Below are 16,812 nucleotides of genomic sequence, written 5' to 3'. Positions count from 1 at the left end.
TTGCGGAACCCATGGTTCCTCGCAGTGAGTAGTTAATCGAGTAAACTTGATTCCTTGCTAGCCTATACTTGAGATACCTTATGGCTACGGTCGCAGTGGTTGATTAGCACTGGAACTTCGATTTACCCCATTAGATCGAGCAGGCCAAGGTTGAGTACCGCCTCGTGGCTTCTTTCCGAATGAGGGCGCCCAATCAGACCCTGACGCGAGTCGCTCCCAAGTCATCTAGCGGCAACGCCAACTAACATCAACGCAAGCTATGTGCCGGATCAGACCAGCCAAGTATCTGGTTTCTTGGAATGCTCCAATGATAGTATGGCCTCAAGGTGATCACAACGAGCCCCCCCGCTCTGTGCTTGATAGCCCCTTCCTGTGAAAGAAGAAGGCTACTCCCTAGATCCCCTACAAATATGAACTCAGCCCCCGCCTCCCAGCTTGTATTTCACAACCCTGTGTTTGCATCTCGAAGACGGGTACTGCATTGTGACATAGGAGACTTGGTTATTTGGCTGTTTACTTCGCAGAATCTACCTTGCTCTTCCCTCCCCGCATTGACTCCACCTACTTGAATGGGCATAGAGACGCTTCCCGAGGTCGAGGAATCGACAGAGCCTCCTATATGTGGCTTGGCAGAGTCTATTGCCACCTTCCCTGCAACTGTCAGCTCGAACTTGGAGCCGCGCGACCCTATTGAGAAGCCTACGCCTGCATCTAGCCATAGTGTACCTCCCACAAATGCTCAGGGTGCCTGGCTCAAACCTCTTGAAACATCGAAGGACCAAGGGAACAATGCCCACCTCGCGGAGCCTCACGAGATTGCCGCTCTTCTCGAGACGGACCTACAGTACGTAGAAATACAATCCGCTCGGATAGATCATATCCAAGAATCCCCCTCTCACCAAGTATCCCCTCTAGGAATGGAATTTCCGCTACCGAAGCGGAACTTCGTCTCAAGACGGATGGACCAAACGTGGTTCGCGAGATCAAGGGTGTCTCCGTCTGGGGGATACTATTAAGACAGGTTTCGAACAGCCTCACCATAGTGAGTTGTCCTTTTCTTGATCTGTCAAAAGTGTGGTGTGAGCATGCACTGAGGATCTTCAAAGGTTCTACTTATAACCATGGCTCTGTCCTTTGGAATCGATGACTACATCGAAGGAGGTGTCATCACGGCTGTCATCTTATTGAACATAGTCGTCGGGTAAGCTCATCAATGTCACCTGGGTGAGGGCGAATTTGACTGACAAGCTTCTAGGTTTTTCCAAGATTACCGAGCCGAGATGACCATCCTATCTTTGCACCGCCTCTCAGCCCCTATATGCAAGGTTATTCGCGATGGCAGAGTGACTTCAGTCAAGGCCGAATCGCTGGTAGTCGGAGATATAGTGAGGTTGGCAGTAGGTGATATCGTGCCTGCGGATCTCCGGTTGTTCGACGGCATGAATGCATCTATGGACGAAGCTCTTTTGACGGGTGAATCTCTTCCGATTCTCAAAACGCCACATACAACGTTTGCGTCGCCAAACATCTCTATCGGTGACCGTACCAACATGGCATATTCAGGTTGTAGCACGACGCAAGGCCGAGCCACTGGTATTGTTGTTGCAATAGGAATGGCGACGGAGGTGGGCAAAATTGCAGAGCTACTTCGGGACCACGATGCCACTGGCAACGAGAGTCTTCCTGCACGCTTCCTTAAACGCTTCAGGTCTTCAATGGCGAATATCTTGGGCTTGGTAGGCACTCCGCTGCAAGTCAAGTTGAGCAAGTTTGCACTTCTGCTATTCGCTCTAGCCATTCTGTTGGCCATCATCGTATTCTCAGTCAATCTTTGGGATGTTCAGGGCGAAGTTCTCATTTACGGAATTTGTGTCGCAGTTGCTGTCATTCCTGAATCATTGATCGCTGTACTTACTATCACCATTGCGGTCGGTACGAAGGCAATGGCTAGAGGCAATGTCATTGTCCGGAAACTTCAATGCCTTGAGGCCGTGGGTGGTGTTACAAATATTTGCTCTGACAAAACCGGTACCTTGACGCAAGGAAAGATGATCGCTCGTTCGGCGTGGATCCCAGGCGCTGGAACTTTGGCCGTTCACCAGACAACTGACCCCTATGACCCTACTAGTGGCCTTACTCAATTGGATGAGATTGACTGGGATTCAAATCACCCAATCGAACACAATCCAGCCTTGAGCACCTTTCTTTCCGCTCTGGCCCTTTGCAATCTCTCTGTTGTGCACCATGAGAACGGGATATGGTCTGCACTTGGCGAGCCAACTGAAATTGCCCTTCATGTCTTAGCCATGCGATTCGAATTTGGCAGAAATCAAGTGATTGACCAAAGAAAGATTGAATTATACACAGAATATCCCTTTGATTCGGCTATCAAGAAGATGTCTGTTGTTTACCGAAATGCCACCGAGGGACTCTACGAGATTTACACCAAAGGAGCACCCGAGGCTATCATACCAACACTTTCATCAAGTGAAGGGGAAGCACAGATTATCCGAGAAACAGCAGATAGGATGGCTGGAGAAGGTCTTCGTGTCCTGTGCATTGCCTACAAAAAGACCGCTATTGAAAGAGAGGACCAAGTGTCCACACGCAGTACCGCTGAATCAAGTCTTCAATTTGGAGGTCTCGTTGGACTCTATGATCCTCCACGCGTTGAGACAGCAGGTGCCGTTCGCAAATGCCAGATGGCAGGAATCACGGTACACATGCTCACCGGTGACCATATCAAGACAGCCACGGCCATTGCATCGGAGGTTGGCATTCTCAATCCTGTCACCGCGATGGTAAAGCCAGGAAGCTTGGTCATGACTGCGGATGAATTCGATAGGTTGAGGGATAATGAGATTGATGAAATTCAAGAATTGCCTCTCGTTATTGCTCGCTGCAGCCCTGCAACCAAGGTTCGTATGGTGGAGGCAATGCATCGTCGTCAAGCCTTTTGTGTCATGACTGGTGATGGTGTCAATGATTCCCCGGCTCTCAAGAGAGCGGATGTCGGTATAGCAATGGGGAAAAATGGGAGTGACGTCGCGAAAGAAGCCGCCGACATGGTTCTCACAGATGATAATTTCTCATCCATTGTCAAGGCCGTTGAGGAGGGTAGAAGGCTGTTTGATAACATCCAAAAGGTATTCACCCGTGTCAGTCAACTATGACGAAGTCGTTCTGACCTTTACAAGTTTCTTATGCATCTTCTCATCTCGAACATCGCCCAAGTCATTCTTCTTCTGATTGCCCTCGCCTTTAAAGATGCTGGAGGTGACTCCGTCTTTCCCCTGTCTCCACTTGAGATTCTCTGGGCCAACCTAGTCACATCGTCATTCCTAGCTGTTGGACTTGGTCTCGAAGAATCCCAGCCCGCCATTATGTATCGACCGCCTCACGACTTGCGCGTAGGAGTCTTCACGCGCGAGTTGATTGTCGATAAAATTATTTACGGCACATGCATGGGCTCACTTTGCCTCTTAGCATTCGTATGCGTCATCTATGCTGCTGGTGCCGGGACATCGGATCTCGGCGATGGGTGCAATCAGGGATACAATTCATCTTGCGACGCCGTTTTTCGAGCGCGCGCTACAACATACGCGACATTGACTTTCTTGTTACTCGTGACAGCCTGGGAGGTTAAGCATTTCTCACGATCTTTATTCAACATGGACCCTATTCGTTTCCCGCAGAAGTTTTCCATCTTCCCTACGGTCTGGCAGAACCGGTTCCTTTTCTGGGCTGTTATCGCTGGCTTCGTCATTGCATTCCCCGTTATCTATCTTCCGGTGATCAACCAGGTTGTGTTCAAGCATCATGCCATTACCTGGGAATGGGGCGTCGTATTTGGTTGCACCGCTGTGTACCTTGGCTGCGTAGAGAGTTGGAAGGCGATCAAACGAGCATTTGGTATTGGGAGTGGGAAAAATAATATACTCACTTTGGGCGATGCAGAGATGACGGCGCGTCTGGGTTCTACCCCAATGTCAATGAGTGCCAATGCCAGCATTGAATTGAAGTGACCTAGACAGATGAGTTCACCCAGATCATTCAACATCGAGCATGTTATTGGATTTTGCCATAGCTCATGTCCAACACAGAGCTTGCGGGAATCATCATTTCCTATTTTCCGATAGTCCTTAAATTGCAGATTGTTGCAGGGCTTGCATGCATACACAGATTGATAACTATTTGCCAACTTAAAGATGGGCGAATAGATAGGAATTTGAATAAATAATAGGATATTTGAGAACTAAATAAAATTTCACCTTTTGCCGGCTTCAAAACTATTGAAGGGCCTGGCCTATCCGGATTCGAGGAGTTTGGGTAGAAGTCATGATGTCTCTTCCAGTCCTTCACTCGGCGTGGTAGTCTCCGACCAAAGCTGTCCATGCTGCGGTCGGACTATAGTATTCCCGTGGCCTCTAAGCCTGAGGCATCAATGGCGTCCCTCCGACCGCAGAGGATGTGTACCGATTCAATTAATAAGCGGTCCTCTGCCCATTCAAGAGGGCAACCACTCCCAAAAGCCACCATTGGATTATTGAGTGGCCGAGATGTCTCCGGATGCGTTCAAAGCGGTCTCTTTGCGTCGGTCATGCCAAGCGTGTGTCAGGGGTAAACGCCGATGCGATCAGCGCTGGCCGAGGTGCACAAGGTGCTTTGACAGAGGAGTCGACTGCCAATATGTCAATACTCCTCTAACAGCCACATATGCTCCACGCCAAATTGTTAAAAAGAATAGACTTCTGCAACACCAGGGAACCATGAGCCCTTCGCCTCGAATCCATTCACCGCTACGACTTGAGATTACCAAGGAGTACGACCAATCAGCCATCCAATTCCTTGTGAATGGAATGCGGGCACTTCCCACTACTTTTGCGCAAAGCTGCAAAAACAGCTTCATTCACCCAGCTTTGTACACTTCTGGACTACCCGCTCCAATTCGGGAAATCCATCATCTCTGCCTTCTGAATCTGCAAGCTGGACCCGACCACCGAAAGAACGCTATCATTCCTCTGCTCAGACAAAAGTTTGTAGAATTACACCGCCAATATTCTCGTCCATTGTCATTTGAAGAGCTTCTGAGCTACTCACAAGCCTTGCTGCTCATTCAATGTATCCTGGCACTCAACGAGGATGATCAGGCTCAGTACTCTGAGAGCGTCGGCAATATGATTGCGGGCATCGGCAGCCGCCTGTGGGAACAAGCACCGTTGAAGCTTCCATCGACTTTAAGCCGACGACATGCATGGTTATTAGCTGAAAGCGTTCGACGCACAATCATTGTGAGCTTGATGCTACGCAGTGCATATTCCATGAAAACAAGAAAATGCTCTTCTCGAACACCATTTGCGGATGCGTTACCATTTGATGTGCGCACTAATTTATGGGACGATGAGTCTAACCAAACCTGGGCAGACCATGGTGTCGATTCGCCGGACTCAATGATTTCTTTGCATGAGTATTCTGACGCGATGGGAAATGGCCAAGTCCATGATGTGCATCCTTTCGGCGCTCTAATACTTGCCGCTTGCAAAGGCATGGCAGTCTCCGCGATACCGTTCCCTCCTCGGAGCAACTACATTATGACCATAAATAGTTAATATGAAAGCCAAGTGCATCCAATTGTGATCAAATATAGGACTTTGTATTTCTACGAGTATTTCTGGACTAGTCATGAATCCCCTACCGCAAGAACTGCTTCAGCAGTCCAGAAAGCATTTCAGTCATGGACTGGTAAGCCTCTTGTCTCTTGATCTCAAACGCATCGAAGACCTCCTTGGCGGAGCCGACCGGAATTTGATCCTCGCCACTCGACAACTTGGTCCACGTTTCATCAACGAACTGTTGCAAAGGCATGCCAATCAGGTGGCCGTCCTTCAGATCGGGTTGATGCTTGGAATCGTGCAACTCCGTTTGCACGGCAGGTGGGTAAATTTCAATGACATTGACATTACCGGGGCCATCTTTCAACTGGGTGCGCAGAGCTAGAATGAAGTGGTGCAAGGCAGCCTTGGAGGCACCATAGTTCGGGCAGCGCATCATGGGAACGAGGGCCATCTGAGAGGTAGTGAATGCGATGGCGGTTTCAGAGCCTCGGTTTTGGAGATGAGGGATGAATGCTTTGGCGAGACGGACAGCGGATGTGTAGTTGGTGATTAACTCCTCGTCCAAGACGTCCAGATTGACGGTCTCGGGCCGAGAGAAGTCAAAAGGTCGCTGGATGCCGGAGTTGACGAAAACACAGTCCAAGTTAGGGTCTTCGGCCACTACTTCGGACGCAAATTGAGGAATCTAAACGGTGTATCTCGGATGAACACTGGGACTATTCGCTTTGCCATGGTAAACACACCTTGTCAAGTTGCATGACATCAAACACCTTAGCGTTGACTTTCTCGCTTCCATATTTTTCAACAAACGCATCGAGTTTGTCCTGTCTGCGTCCAGCAATGGTGACATGGACGCCATTCTGCACAAGCTTCGCAGCCAGTGCCTCTCCAATGCCGGAGGTGGCGCCGATAATGAGAACATTTCTGTATTTGAAGGGCATTTCGCAATAGTCAAGAAAACTGAATATAGAGATTCGGGTATCTGAGTTGTAAAGTTCAAAAGGCGACGTTTTGACCTTTAATACATACAATCCGCCAACATGTAGACTGCGGCAATTAGAAGCTATGTCATCAGCAGCACATCTTGCTTTGCGGAGACTAAACCGTTTCTGGTTATGGATGGATGCCCATCTACGGCTTGTGAGTGGCTGGCACTGCGAATTGACAAATATGCCGAGGTCTCCACCTCCAGTGGAGGTTAAACCAAACCTGGAGATAAAGGGTCTCTGGAAGGATATTTGGGTTCAAATTTCCGCATACAGATGTTTCTAGAATTTCATGGTCTGTATGAACATCCCGTGAGGTCAGCGACATTTTAAGACGATTGCTGGATTAGATTGTGCACATTTTAGCATTTGAGATTTAAAAAAACAACCAAGATTGACAGTTATGATTACAAGGCTCTTGCCATCATTCTAAAAACTTGTGCATAGCTACAGCTTCGGCAAGATACAGCAAATATGTCAAGGTAAATGGGCATTGCTATAATTTGTATTGGATTAAGCTCATTATTGGCGAAGATAACATCATCGCTATTTAAGAAGTTTCCTCCACGTTGTAGACGAGCTTCTCGCCACTGACTTTATCAGCCTTGAGCAATTCCAGACCCTCTAGAACACCCTTCAGTCCATTCTTGCCAACCTTGGGAGGGTGGACCTTGACCTTGCCGGAGCTCAACAGCGACTCAGCAATAGGGACAAACTTCTCGGCATGGGCGAAGTCTTCAGGCTTAGCGGGCATGGAATGTTCACCGAACTTGAAGGCCTCACCAATGACAGTGTAAGCCAGGGTGGAACGATCGTTGACATTGGCACGCTCAATATTGATTGGCAACAGAGCAGTGTACTCGCCGCCCTCGGTGGAGATAGCCTTGTCACAGAACGCGGCACTAGGGCCGAGAGAAATGCAGTCGAACACAAGCTTCAGATTGTTGTTGGTAAGCTTACGGATCTCCTCGGGAGACTGGGGGTCCTTGTAGTCGAACACGGCATCCGCGCCGAGGCTGCGGACGAAGTCGAAGTTGTGCGGGGAACAGGTGGTCAGGACCTTATAGCCGGACAGCATAGCAAACTGGATTGCCAGAGAACCTGTGGCAGTGGAACCACCGTAGATAAGAATGGGGGTGGCATCCTTGATGGGCTCCGTAGGAAGGGCAAGCTTCAAGCTCTGGTAGAGAGCCTGTCCGACAGTGTTGATACCGACTCCGAGAGTGGCGGCTTCCTGGAAGCTCAGATTATCGGGAATCTTCATCTGAAGATCACCCTTCGCGACGATGTACTCGGCGAAGGAGCCATCCTCAGGCTGGACGGCGTTTCCGCCGTGAGTGAAACCGCAGATGCGGTCGCCCTTCTTCCAGGTCTTCTTGACATTCTTGCCCACGGCCTCAACGGTGCCGGCAAAGTCACATCCAATCAGCACTCCAGGGGGAGACAGGTACTCGACATGCTTCCAGTCGGTAGGGTTCAATCCAACGCTGACGGTCTTGACAAGAACGTAATCGTCCCGCAGAGTAGGAATGGCCCGGTCTGTGACAAGACCTGCGGTTTTGGGCTGGGTGACGACAATGGCTTTTTGGGTAGACATGGTGTTGGGATGGTCTGAGAGAGAGAGAGAGAGAGAGAGAGAGTGGATCAAAGAATTCGACTCAGGTGGTTATCACGTTTCTATTTATCTCGCACGATTACAAATCTCTGAGTTGCCAATATGGAATGACGAAGTTTCTGGTCGATCGAGGTGGATCCTCTTACACTCATCAGTCCCACACATTCCAGTTACTATGTAGATCTACCGAGGTCGAAAATCCGACGTTTCTCATCGGCCTCGTTGCAGATGTTCCAGAGCCCTCCTGGCTGAAGCCTGAATCTCGTCAATTGGGACAGTTATGGTCAAGAGGTCATTTCATAAAACACGGACTTTTGACATCATCTTGAAGTTTGCGTGAGAAGGGCATGAGAGAATTCGGCGATCGTGGTAGGATCATAAAACGTAGCAGTACTGAAAGTTACCGCCTAACTCAATCGATCTCTCGGCGATACACTTCCTCATCTGGATTAGCCTGGAACGGTCTCCAGGCTATTCTATTCTAAGCTGATTCAATGCCTGAAGTTGCAAGCTGTCTTTGTCGAGGATGCCTGATTTGTCAGGATTAGTAATCCCAAAGCGGAGCCAATGGACATTCCCAATCTTTCCCCGACTTCGATGTGGAAGCATAGGCTTGAACCCCATTTTGTGTTGCATAGGTCGCGCACAAATACTTGGGCTTCTCTTTTTACCCAGATTAGTCTGAAAGGGGTACACGAAAGAACCAGTGTCCCAGGCAAGGGCTCTTTGCCTTTCGATGCCACAGAAGATGACGGGGAGATAATAACCGGGTTCCCACCCCAATACTAAGAACCCCAATATGAAAGAGGCCCAATCTAGAAAAGAATGATGGGAATTGAAAAAAAGGTAAGTCTGTTGGGAATGCATTTCAGAGCGGATGAAGTCGAACTTGTGCACAGATCGAACTCAAGCCCCGCGCTCAGCAAACCCCACCATCAAATGTCGGTCAGAACAACCAAACTTTCCCGAAGTGAAATGAAATAGAGTGATCATTCTTTTGGAACATTTGCATGTTCAAGATTTGAAGGCATTTGAACCGAGATCGTAGATAACGGTCTCTTTATAAGTCAACCGATTCCTCCATCCCTGTCATCACAGCGGGGCTCATTCGTAGCGCTTATCCCTGTCAACAAAAAAACAAACATCGCCCCCATCCACACATCTTTCTTCACTGACTCTCATCGCCCCCCCTCAATTTCAATCATGCGGATCCTCTGTCTCCACGGAAAGGGTACCAGCGCCGCCATCTTCCGATCGCAGACTTGTGAGCCGCTCTTGACCCTTGACGGCGGCATTGTGCTGATCTTAACCCAACAGCCTCTTTCCGGGCGCAGCTCGCCGACAAGAACATTGAATTCGATTTCGTAGATGGTCCCCACCCGAGTACGGCCGCGGCAGGCGTGGACTTGTTTTATGATCCTCCCTACTACGCCTGGTATGAAGGCGATGGCATCGAGACTGTCCGCAAGGCACATCACTGGTTGAATGAGTACATTGCCGCAAATGGCCCCTACGATGCCGCCATGATGTTTTCACAGGGATGTGTCCTTGGATCCAGCGCATTGTTACTTCACCAAGAAGAAACGCCCGATATGCCACCGCCGTTCAAAGCCGCCATCTTTATTTGCGGTGGTGCCTCGCTTAGTGTCCTCGAAGAGATGGGATTCCATGTTTCTGCTGAAGCGCGCGAACGGGACACTGCATCAAGGTCTGCTCTGGCTTTGCAAGCGGGTTCGATGTCCCTGATGACACAGGGCGCGAACCGTTGGACCGGGCTGGGCGCTTTGAGCGATGGGCTTTCAGAGGAAGAATTGCGAGAGGAGATTAAAGGTCCTTATCGGATTCCGATCCCTACTGTGCATATATACGGCTCCAAGGATCCACGTTATGCCGCAGGTGTACACTTGTCTGGAGTGTGTGAGCCAGAGAAACGGCGCACGTACGACCACGGGGTGGACACGAGATTCCTCGGACGGCAGCTGTGAGCAATTCAATTGCTGAATTGGTGCGGTGGGCTCTGGAACAGGCCGAGAACTCGTGACGGAATTGTCAATGGCATGATTCACGGGACTTTTTGGTTTGGCATTCAACAAAGAGGCGAGCAAACACGAGCTATCTGGGAAACGGATTTATAGATATACAGTGACTTGAAGACGGCATCTCTCATGGACTTTGGAAAGCCTAGTTCATTTTAATGACTCGGCAGCCTATTGGGAACAGCAATGAGACACTCTGGAGATCACACATGATGCATATTACACCTCAAGTTAACATCAGATCATCTTTACCGCAAAAACAGAGAACTTTAAAGTCGCGTAGGGCACACACACGGGCATTCGTCAATATCTCAATGACATGGAGTACACGGTCTTGTCGCAAGGGGATTCCTATCTGTCGCAATGGGCCCTCGCGGTCGCTGGGATTAAACTCCCTGCATCTGTAAGCTGAAACAACGAACCAACCCAAAAGAGACCCAGAGGCTTAGTTGTCATTGTCCTGGAATTCAACCCAGGTCTTCATCTTCGCCCGCACGCGCTCACCATAGAGCACGAATCCTTCATCCCCATCAACGGACCTCACCAAGCTGTTCTCGCCAGGTTCGAAAAAGAACGGAACACTGATGCGACCAATCGCTTGGCTGCCATTCTGCTGTCCACCTTTAGTAGTCACTGAGGGACTTGGGCTGGGGGCGCGGACTCGGTGCATGGTAGCCACGAAACGTCCGCCAGACACCTTGGCCATTAGATCGCCGATGTTCACTACAAGAGATTTCAGGATGTACGGCGCCGGAACCCACTCGCCAGAGGAATTGCGCACTTCCAGACCACCCGTGGAATCCTGGTGCAGCAGGGTCAGGATGCCACTGTCGGTGTGTGGGGTGCAGCTCAACTTGACCTCTGATGTATCTGCACCAGATCCTGACACCGCTGATGCAACTGGCGGATAGTGGAGGAGACGCAAGGTACTCAATGAGTCTGTCAGGTACGGCGCGAAATAATCCGCCGTCTTGCCCAGTGAAACGGCCAACAGGGATAATAATTTCGAAGCCAGCGACTGGAGTTCGATATATAGGGTTTCCAACTTCGGACGCGCGGGGAGCTTGTCCACTTCTGGCCAGACATTTGGCTCAGCAAGATCGAATTTCGAGGATGAGGAAACGGTAGATTTCGTGCGAATCGGCTCGGCGGGTCCCATCTCGAAACCTTCTTTCAAGTTATCAGATGCTAACTCTGGCTGTGTAGGAAAGTATCTTGCAGTGGAATCTTGTCAGTCATGAATGTACAACAATAGAGACTCTAGCATATTGACCCTCGATAAGTGTTGGCGTGATCAGGTCGGAATGATCGCTTCGCCAGTCTCATTTTTTCCTCCTGTGGAAGTGAGAAGAACTCTTTCGACATTGCGAAGACCTCCTCATGATTGCAACTCAAGGGTACATTGACTAAGTAAGCGAAACCCGTCGTGGCGAAGACGCTGTATAGACGTTGGCTCAACGCCGTCAACTCTGCCTCGGATGCTCCAGCAGGAGACCCGAGAGGGCCGACGTCGACAACAGGCAGAGAAGAGAAGGTGGTAGTCATATCGCACAGAATGGAGGGGCTTTTTCCGGCTCACACAGCGTCGTTTTGGGCCTTTTATATTCCCCCATGTCTACGCGGGTCCACATAGATCCACCCCACAATCCGCCCACTTCAAGTAAGTGGTCGTGTGCGCCGGACCCATCGACGACGTAATGGCCTTGCCTTCAATTGAGACATCTTCATGAGAATACACGATACCTTGACTCAATTGCAGTGTGAGCATTCAATTCTACACAACAGAAGTTGCAGGTTTTTGTTCCGAAATGCCCCCAAAAGGGGACGAAACTCAATCCCAACAATGGCAGGCTTCTCCCCGGCGCCTCAGCGGCGGTTACCGCTGCTAGACCCATCGCCAGCCGTGTGGCTGACGCCACCAGCCCGATCGAGTTTCGTGGGGGTCTCTAAACTGGAGGAAACGCGGGTCCTCAAATTGATGGTGGGGTGTCGTAGGGTTGGTTCTCAGGTCTGTGCGATTCTTTAGTGCGGTCCATTCGGCAAAATATTGGTGGAATTGACCGGAGCCAAAGATTGTGTCATGTAGAAATTCCGAAGGAGTACTAGAAGGTCAAAGTGTTGTTCTGAGAGACATATAGCGAAGGCTCCGATGAGCCTCAGACGAGGGCCTTTGTCGGTTCGGAACGCAAAATCATGCCACACAGATCAACGCGGCCATCAAGGTCAACCAAGCTCCATACAAGGAATAATTCGGATGATAGCCCCCGTATTCAGCTTTGGACGGTATCTGAAGTTGTGGCATGAATGATTGTCTCGGTGCCGCGGTGAATAGGACATGGAGGATAGTGCCTGAATGGTAGCCGCTTTTGACAGTACGGTTACCAAGGGCGGTCACAATAGCCTCGAGAGTGTGTGGAAACCTGGATGTAATTGAGCCAATATGCCTGCTAGGTGGAAATACGGGGAAAAGGATTCTATGACACGCGCATTTGATGACTTTTAGTTCAAGACCTCGACTCGCAGATCTAAGAGAATGTACATTAGAGTGAAAATGGGTTTCCAAGGCCAACCGAGACAAAATGACACATCCAGACGTCTTATTGAATGTCTAATCTGCCAAGACTCTCAAAGTAGCGAGGCAAGATCGTACTGGTAGTGGACGTTATGGTTCGATTCGTGATGGTGCTAGTACACTAATACAATTGCACATTTGTGAACTAGAGGTGACTAGCAGCACATGGCATTAACAATGAATGACCTGCACCTCCTGCGGAATCGGATTTTATGTCCCGAGTCAGCCTCATCTCTGCTACGAAAGTCGATCTGGAGAGAGTCAGAAATTATAAAAAGTATCGTAGCCTCCCGGAGGCCATTTATTGAGCTGTACAGTACTATACGTGTAAAACCCACAAAAAGCCAGAGCATCACAGCTTCTTCTCAAGTGCTGTAAGTGATTACCACGAGAACGCCTCTTCGAACAAATCAACTGTCTTGTCCCCTTGTACATCTCGCACAGCTTGACGGACACTGTCTCCCAGGCCACCAGGGCCGCATACACTGACAGCTAGTGCACCAAGCTGCTCAGCCACCTCGTTCTCTAGTAATGATTTGAAGCACGGTTTACCATGGGCAACGCTCACAGAGACATTGGCTGGGGCACATTCTGTCCATGGGGTGTCGGGCTGGGGGAAGTACTCTTCCATATTATCCGTATGGCCTGTGACGTGAATACGGATGGAGAGCATCAGATTCGGCAATTGGAAATAGTTGTTTCCGTTGGGTTTGACAGTGCTATTCAGGGCGTCGTGGCTCAAGACATCCAGCATCCAGGTGTGGATCCATGCTAGATGATCTGCATTGTCCATCGTCATTAGTATTGAATGAGCGACACGTGCGGTGAAGTTGTCATACCTAAGCTTCGAATCATCCAGACAAGATGAACTTTGCGAGTCGCGGACTTCTTGGAAGCAAAATTTGAGACCACGTCATGTAAATACGACATCGGGTGGGTGATGCCGATGCCTCCCGCGACCAGAAGCAATGTGCCATACGAAGCGAGACAGTGGATGCCACCGAATGGGCCCTCGGCCAGCGCCATGGCCTGAATACGACCCTGTGGTGAGTCCTCGGCCTTTTGAAGGAGCTTCTTCGTAAATCCATCTTGACCCTTGATCAGAACCGACATGGTAGTCGTCTGCGACCCTTCGAGAAGAGCAGCAAAGGAATCGCTGGAGCTGTTCTTCTCGCTCATCGAATAACCATCGTTCATTGATTTCCAAGCGACTGTGAAAGGATGCGACGTCCATAATCCCAGACACGGCAGGTACAGGTACATGTATTGACCGGGGCGGAAGTTCCAAGCTCGGGAAACATCGACATTCACGCGAGCCACGGAGCCTGGAAGGATTTCGACAGTTGCCGTTGTGCGTCGCTTGCCGCAGTTTCTCCAGATGAGGATTCCAAGACGGCCGGCTCGATCGAGCCCCCACAGAATCAATGTACCGAGGAGGACTCGTTGCTGCAACAAATTCTTAAGGTGGTACCACAGAGCGACGAATGACATGATCGCCAACGCGATATGTAAGTGCAGGAAAAGTTCGTAAAAGGAGTGTCGAATTGGAGACAAGGATTGGATGAAGATGAACACGAACCCGAGGAGTGCCTGAAGGGAAGGTCAACACATGTCAAGGAACGATGAGCTAGGCATCGGCGCGATCAGCTTACAACAAGCCCATAAATATAAAATGGCATCTGCCAGATGGTGTAAAGAATATAATCTGTGCCCTCTGCGACCCCGTTAGCAATTGAAATCTCGAGCACTCAGCGCTGAACATACTCTCATGAGCTTGATTGGCAAGAACGGCGCTCATGTGTATGAGAGCGTTAGCTGCAATGACACGTCCAACCCATCGATGCATGAAATTGAAGGTATCAAAAGACAGTCCAAGTAGAGCCACCAAGGGGTTGTTCCGTCCAGCACTCAGCACCAAACCAGGCGTATTCATGACAGCCAAATGGCCAGCCGCGTACTTGAGCTGGAACATCTTCTTGGAGAAGCCCTCCCACCAATCTACTGTCACAATGACGAAGACGACATTCAAAGCGAGGTAGATGAGCAAGAGGATCACCTCCAGCCGCAAGGGGACCGATCCCATGTGGAGTTTCATAAATCGGAACTCGCGGCTGTGTCGATTTCCGAAAAACGGTGCGTAGAGCATATGCTTCTTGAGACTCGCATTGACAGCACTTGTCCGAGATAGTCCCCTCTGATCGTCGTTTTGCAAGGCCAGTTTTGACCGACGACGGTGTCTAATTCGGACAACGGTTCTCCAGGCGAACAAGATCGCGATGAGTCCTCCCACAACAAACAGAGGAACCGCAACCTCTGGATTCATGGGCGCCTCCCCAGGGCCATGTCCTTGAAGTTGAACGCCCATGGTCCATGCGCCGGGACAATCACCGGGGATCGAATATGGCTGAAGGAATGCAGGAAGAAAGGTGTTTCGTCGCCGATTGCCCAACACAGGTTGTCCAAGAACTACTCCAAGGCTCAGTCTGGAGGATCAAAAGCGCAGGTCTTAGGAAACGGAGCGGAAAGGAAAGAATAATTCAGAAGGTAAATGCACAATGTTGTATTTGATTTTGGGAGACTTCCGACTCTAGATGCCGCCATTGACCCCTGGGGCCTGAGGAGCCTCTTTGCCCGATGCAAAACCATCATGTTCCGGCGGAGGAATTCTCCACGATAACAGGAGTGTAACGAGATCCGAATTGAGAGTGGTAGATCCGGGCCTCTACTGGGCCTGGGTAATCTTATCCGCATGCGAGCGGCGATCGGCGGGACGGCGGGCCAGAACTCTAAAATCTAGATCTTGTCGCAACTGCTGGGGCTAGAGTTGTCTTGCGTAAACTCCGCCTTCATCGTGACCTTTGCGGAGTCAAGAGATGGAGAAAGTAGGGGGCGTTCTAGACGCCGATCACTCAAAGACCATTGTTGGCCGAGAACGGCATGTTTGTTGGCTGTTGTGGGCTTGGACATTCCACACCATTGCTAGGCCACCCCAATGCGGCCTGATCCCCAGGAGGCACTTGTGTATGGAGCTATCAATCAAAGGAGTGGGAGTGTGTGTATAGAAATCATCGATGAGACTCATATGTTCAGAAGTTGACACTCACAATGTAGTTATCTCCTCCACGGACTTCATCTCCGACGTAATCGCCATTCTACGTCATAATCGCATCCAACGTGGACTCAGATGGGAGATCATGTAAACCCTGTTGGCCGGGACGCAACTGCAACGTTAAAAGACAATGGTTAAGTTCCGGTGGAGTCAGCGTCGTAGATGACGCCCGAGTTCTCCAACCGCTCACAGGATCCAGACCGTCAAGCTTTTTGAGGTCCTCGTACTTTTCCCTTTTTGCGACGTCGGGATCTGTTCCTAGCGAAAATGGGCCAGGTCGAGGAAAGAAGCACCGAGGCCATTGCCGAGGTAATGCATCCCGTCAATGGTTGTTGGCTTGAGGCAGGAATCGCAGGCCTCGTCAAGGGGTTCTCGCCGGCACACCGCCTCCCATAGCTCACAGCTCACCGAGTGCGGACGCCAGGCATACCCCAGGACAAAAACTACGGCAAGACCCACCCATGTCCAGGAGCTGAGAGGTTGTCCATCCATTCGATGGACGTCCCTGGGCAGGAAGAAGATGAACACCACAATTGCCACGTCTAGAAGCATTTTCTTGGCAAGTTCGACCTAGATGGCTTTGCTGTACCCAAAGTGGGTAGATGTCATGAAAAACACGATACGCACGGAACTCGTATGAGTCCAGCTTGGCGAAAGGAACCCACGAGAATATGCAGAAAGATTACGTAGATGGATAGTGTCATGCTCTTGCAAAACCTCGCGGGGCTATTGGGAGGAGTGTTCAACCACCGTGTAAGTAGCAATCTCAACAACCTAATGTTGAATGGTAACACTACATAAAAAAGTATTCAGAATCTGTCAGAGAAAGTGACGGTCCCAAAGGAATAGCCAAGGAAGGTGCCTTTTGCGAGGAAAGTT

The 16,812-nt window shown here is 50.0% G+C and overlaps 7 protein-coding genes across 7 annotated transcripts; 3 read left to right on the top strand and 4 right to left on the bottom strand.

Moving 5' to 3' along the window:
• Window positions 1–569: 569 nt before the first annotated feature.
• N7477_000555 (putative potassium/sodium P-type ATPase) lies at window positions 570–4,025 on the top strand (the record flags this gene model as incomplete). The annotated part of the gene is made up of 5 exons (XM_056962218.1): window positions 570–844; window positions 916–1,042; window positions 1,107–1,201; window positions 1,256–3,146; window positions 3,198–4,025. The coding sequence occupies 5 exons, from the start codon at window positions 570–572 to the stop codon at window positions 4,023–4,025; spliced, it is 3,216 nt and encodes a 1,071-aa protein (XP_056827221.1).
• Window positions 4,026–4,769: 744 nt separating this feature from the next.
• Window positions 4,770–5,609, top strand: N7477_000554 (uncharacterized protein; the record flags this gene model as incomplete). Its single annotated transcript, XM_056962217.1, has 1 exon — window positions 4,770–5,609. One exon carries the CDS (start codon window positions 4,770–4,772, stop codon window positions 5,607–5,609), a length of 840 nt encoding a protein of 279 aa, XP_056827220.1.
• An 82-nt stretch (window positions 5,610–5,691) lies between these two features.
• On the bottom strand, window positions 5,692–6,556 carry N7477_000553 (putative short-chain dehydrogenase/oxidoreductase; the record flags this gene model as incomplete). The annotated part of the gene is made up of 2 exons (XM_056962216.1): window positions 5,692–6,300; window positions 6,359–6,556. The coding sequence occupies 2 exons, from the start codon at window positions 6,554–6,556 to the stop codon at window positions 5,692–5,694; spliced, it is 807 nt and encodes a 268-aa protein (XP_056827219.1).
• Window positions 6,557–7,151: 595 nt separating this feature from the next.
• N7477_000552 (zinc-binding alcohol dehydrogenase family protein) lies at window positions 7,152–8,198 on the bottom strand (the record flags this gene model as incomplete). Its single annotated transcript, XM_056962215.1, has 1 exon — window positions 7,152–8,198. One exon carries the CDS (start codon window positions 8,196–8,198, stop codon window positions 7,152–7,154), a length of 1,047 nt encoding a protein of 348 aa, XP_056827218.1.
• A 1,221-nt stretch (window positions 8,199–9,419) lies between these two features.
• On the top strand, window positions 9,420–10,201 carry N7477_000551 (putative EF-hand calcium-binding domain protein; the record flags this gene model as incomplete). Its single annotated transcript, XM_056962214.1, has 2 exons — window positions 9,420–9,480; window positions 9,534–10,201. 2 exons carry the CDS (start codon window positions 9,420–9,422, stop codon window positions 10,199–10,201), a joined length of 729 nt encoding a protein of 242 aa, XP_056827217.1.
• A 496-nt stretch (window positions 10,202–10,697) lies between these two features.
• Window positions 10,698–11,797, bottom strand: N7477_000550 (isopenicillin N synthase family dioxygenase; the record flags this gene model as incomplete). Its single annotated transcript, XM_056962213.1, has 2 exons — window positions 10,698–11,466; window positions 11,526–11,797. The coding sequence occupies 2 exons, from the start codon at window positions 11,795–11,797 to the stop codon at window positions 10,698–10,700; spliced, it is 1,041 nt and encodes a 346-aa protein (XP_056827216.1).
• A 1,409-nt stretch (window positions 11,798–13,206) lies between these two features.
• On the bottom strand, window positions 13,207–15,189 carry N7477_000549 (ferric reductase family protein; the record flags this gene model as incomplete). The annotated part of the gene is made up of 4 exons (XM_056962212.1): window positions 13,207–13,604; window positions 13,664–14,414; window positions 14,477–14,538; window positions 14,589–15,189. 4 exons carry the CDS (start codon window positions 15,187–15,189, stop codon window positions 13,207–13,209), a joined length of 1,812 nt encoding a protein of 603 aa, XP_056827215.1.
• Between the last annotated feature and the right edge of the window lie 1,623 nt (window positions 15,190–16,812).

This window comes from Penicillium maclennaniae, assembly GCF_028827695.1.
Source record: "Penicillium maclennaniae strain IBT 15551 chromosome Unknown utg000001l:1.0-3280838.0:1.0-3283122.0, whole genome shotgun sequence".
Taxonomy (NCBI): Eukaryota; Fungi; Ascomycota; class Eurotiomycetes; order Eurotiales; family Aspergillaceae; genus Penicillium; species Penicillium maclennaniae.
This window is presented reverse-complemented; position numbering and strand designations above follow the sequence as displayed.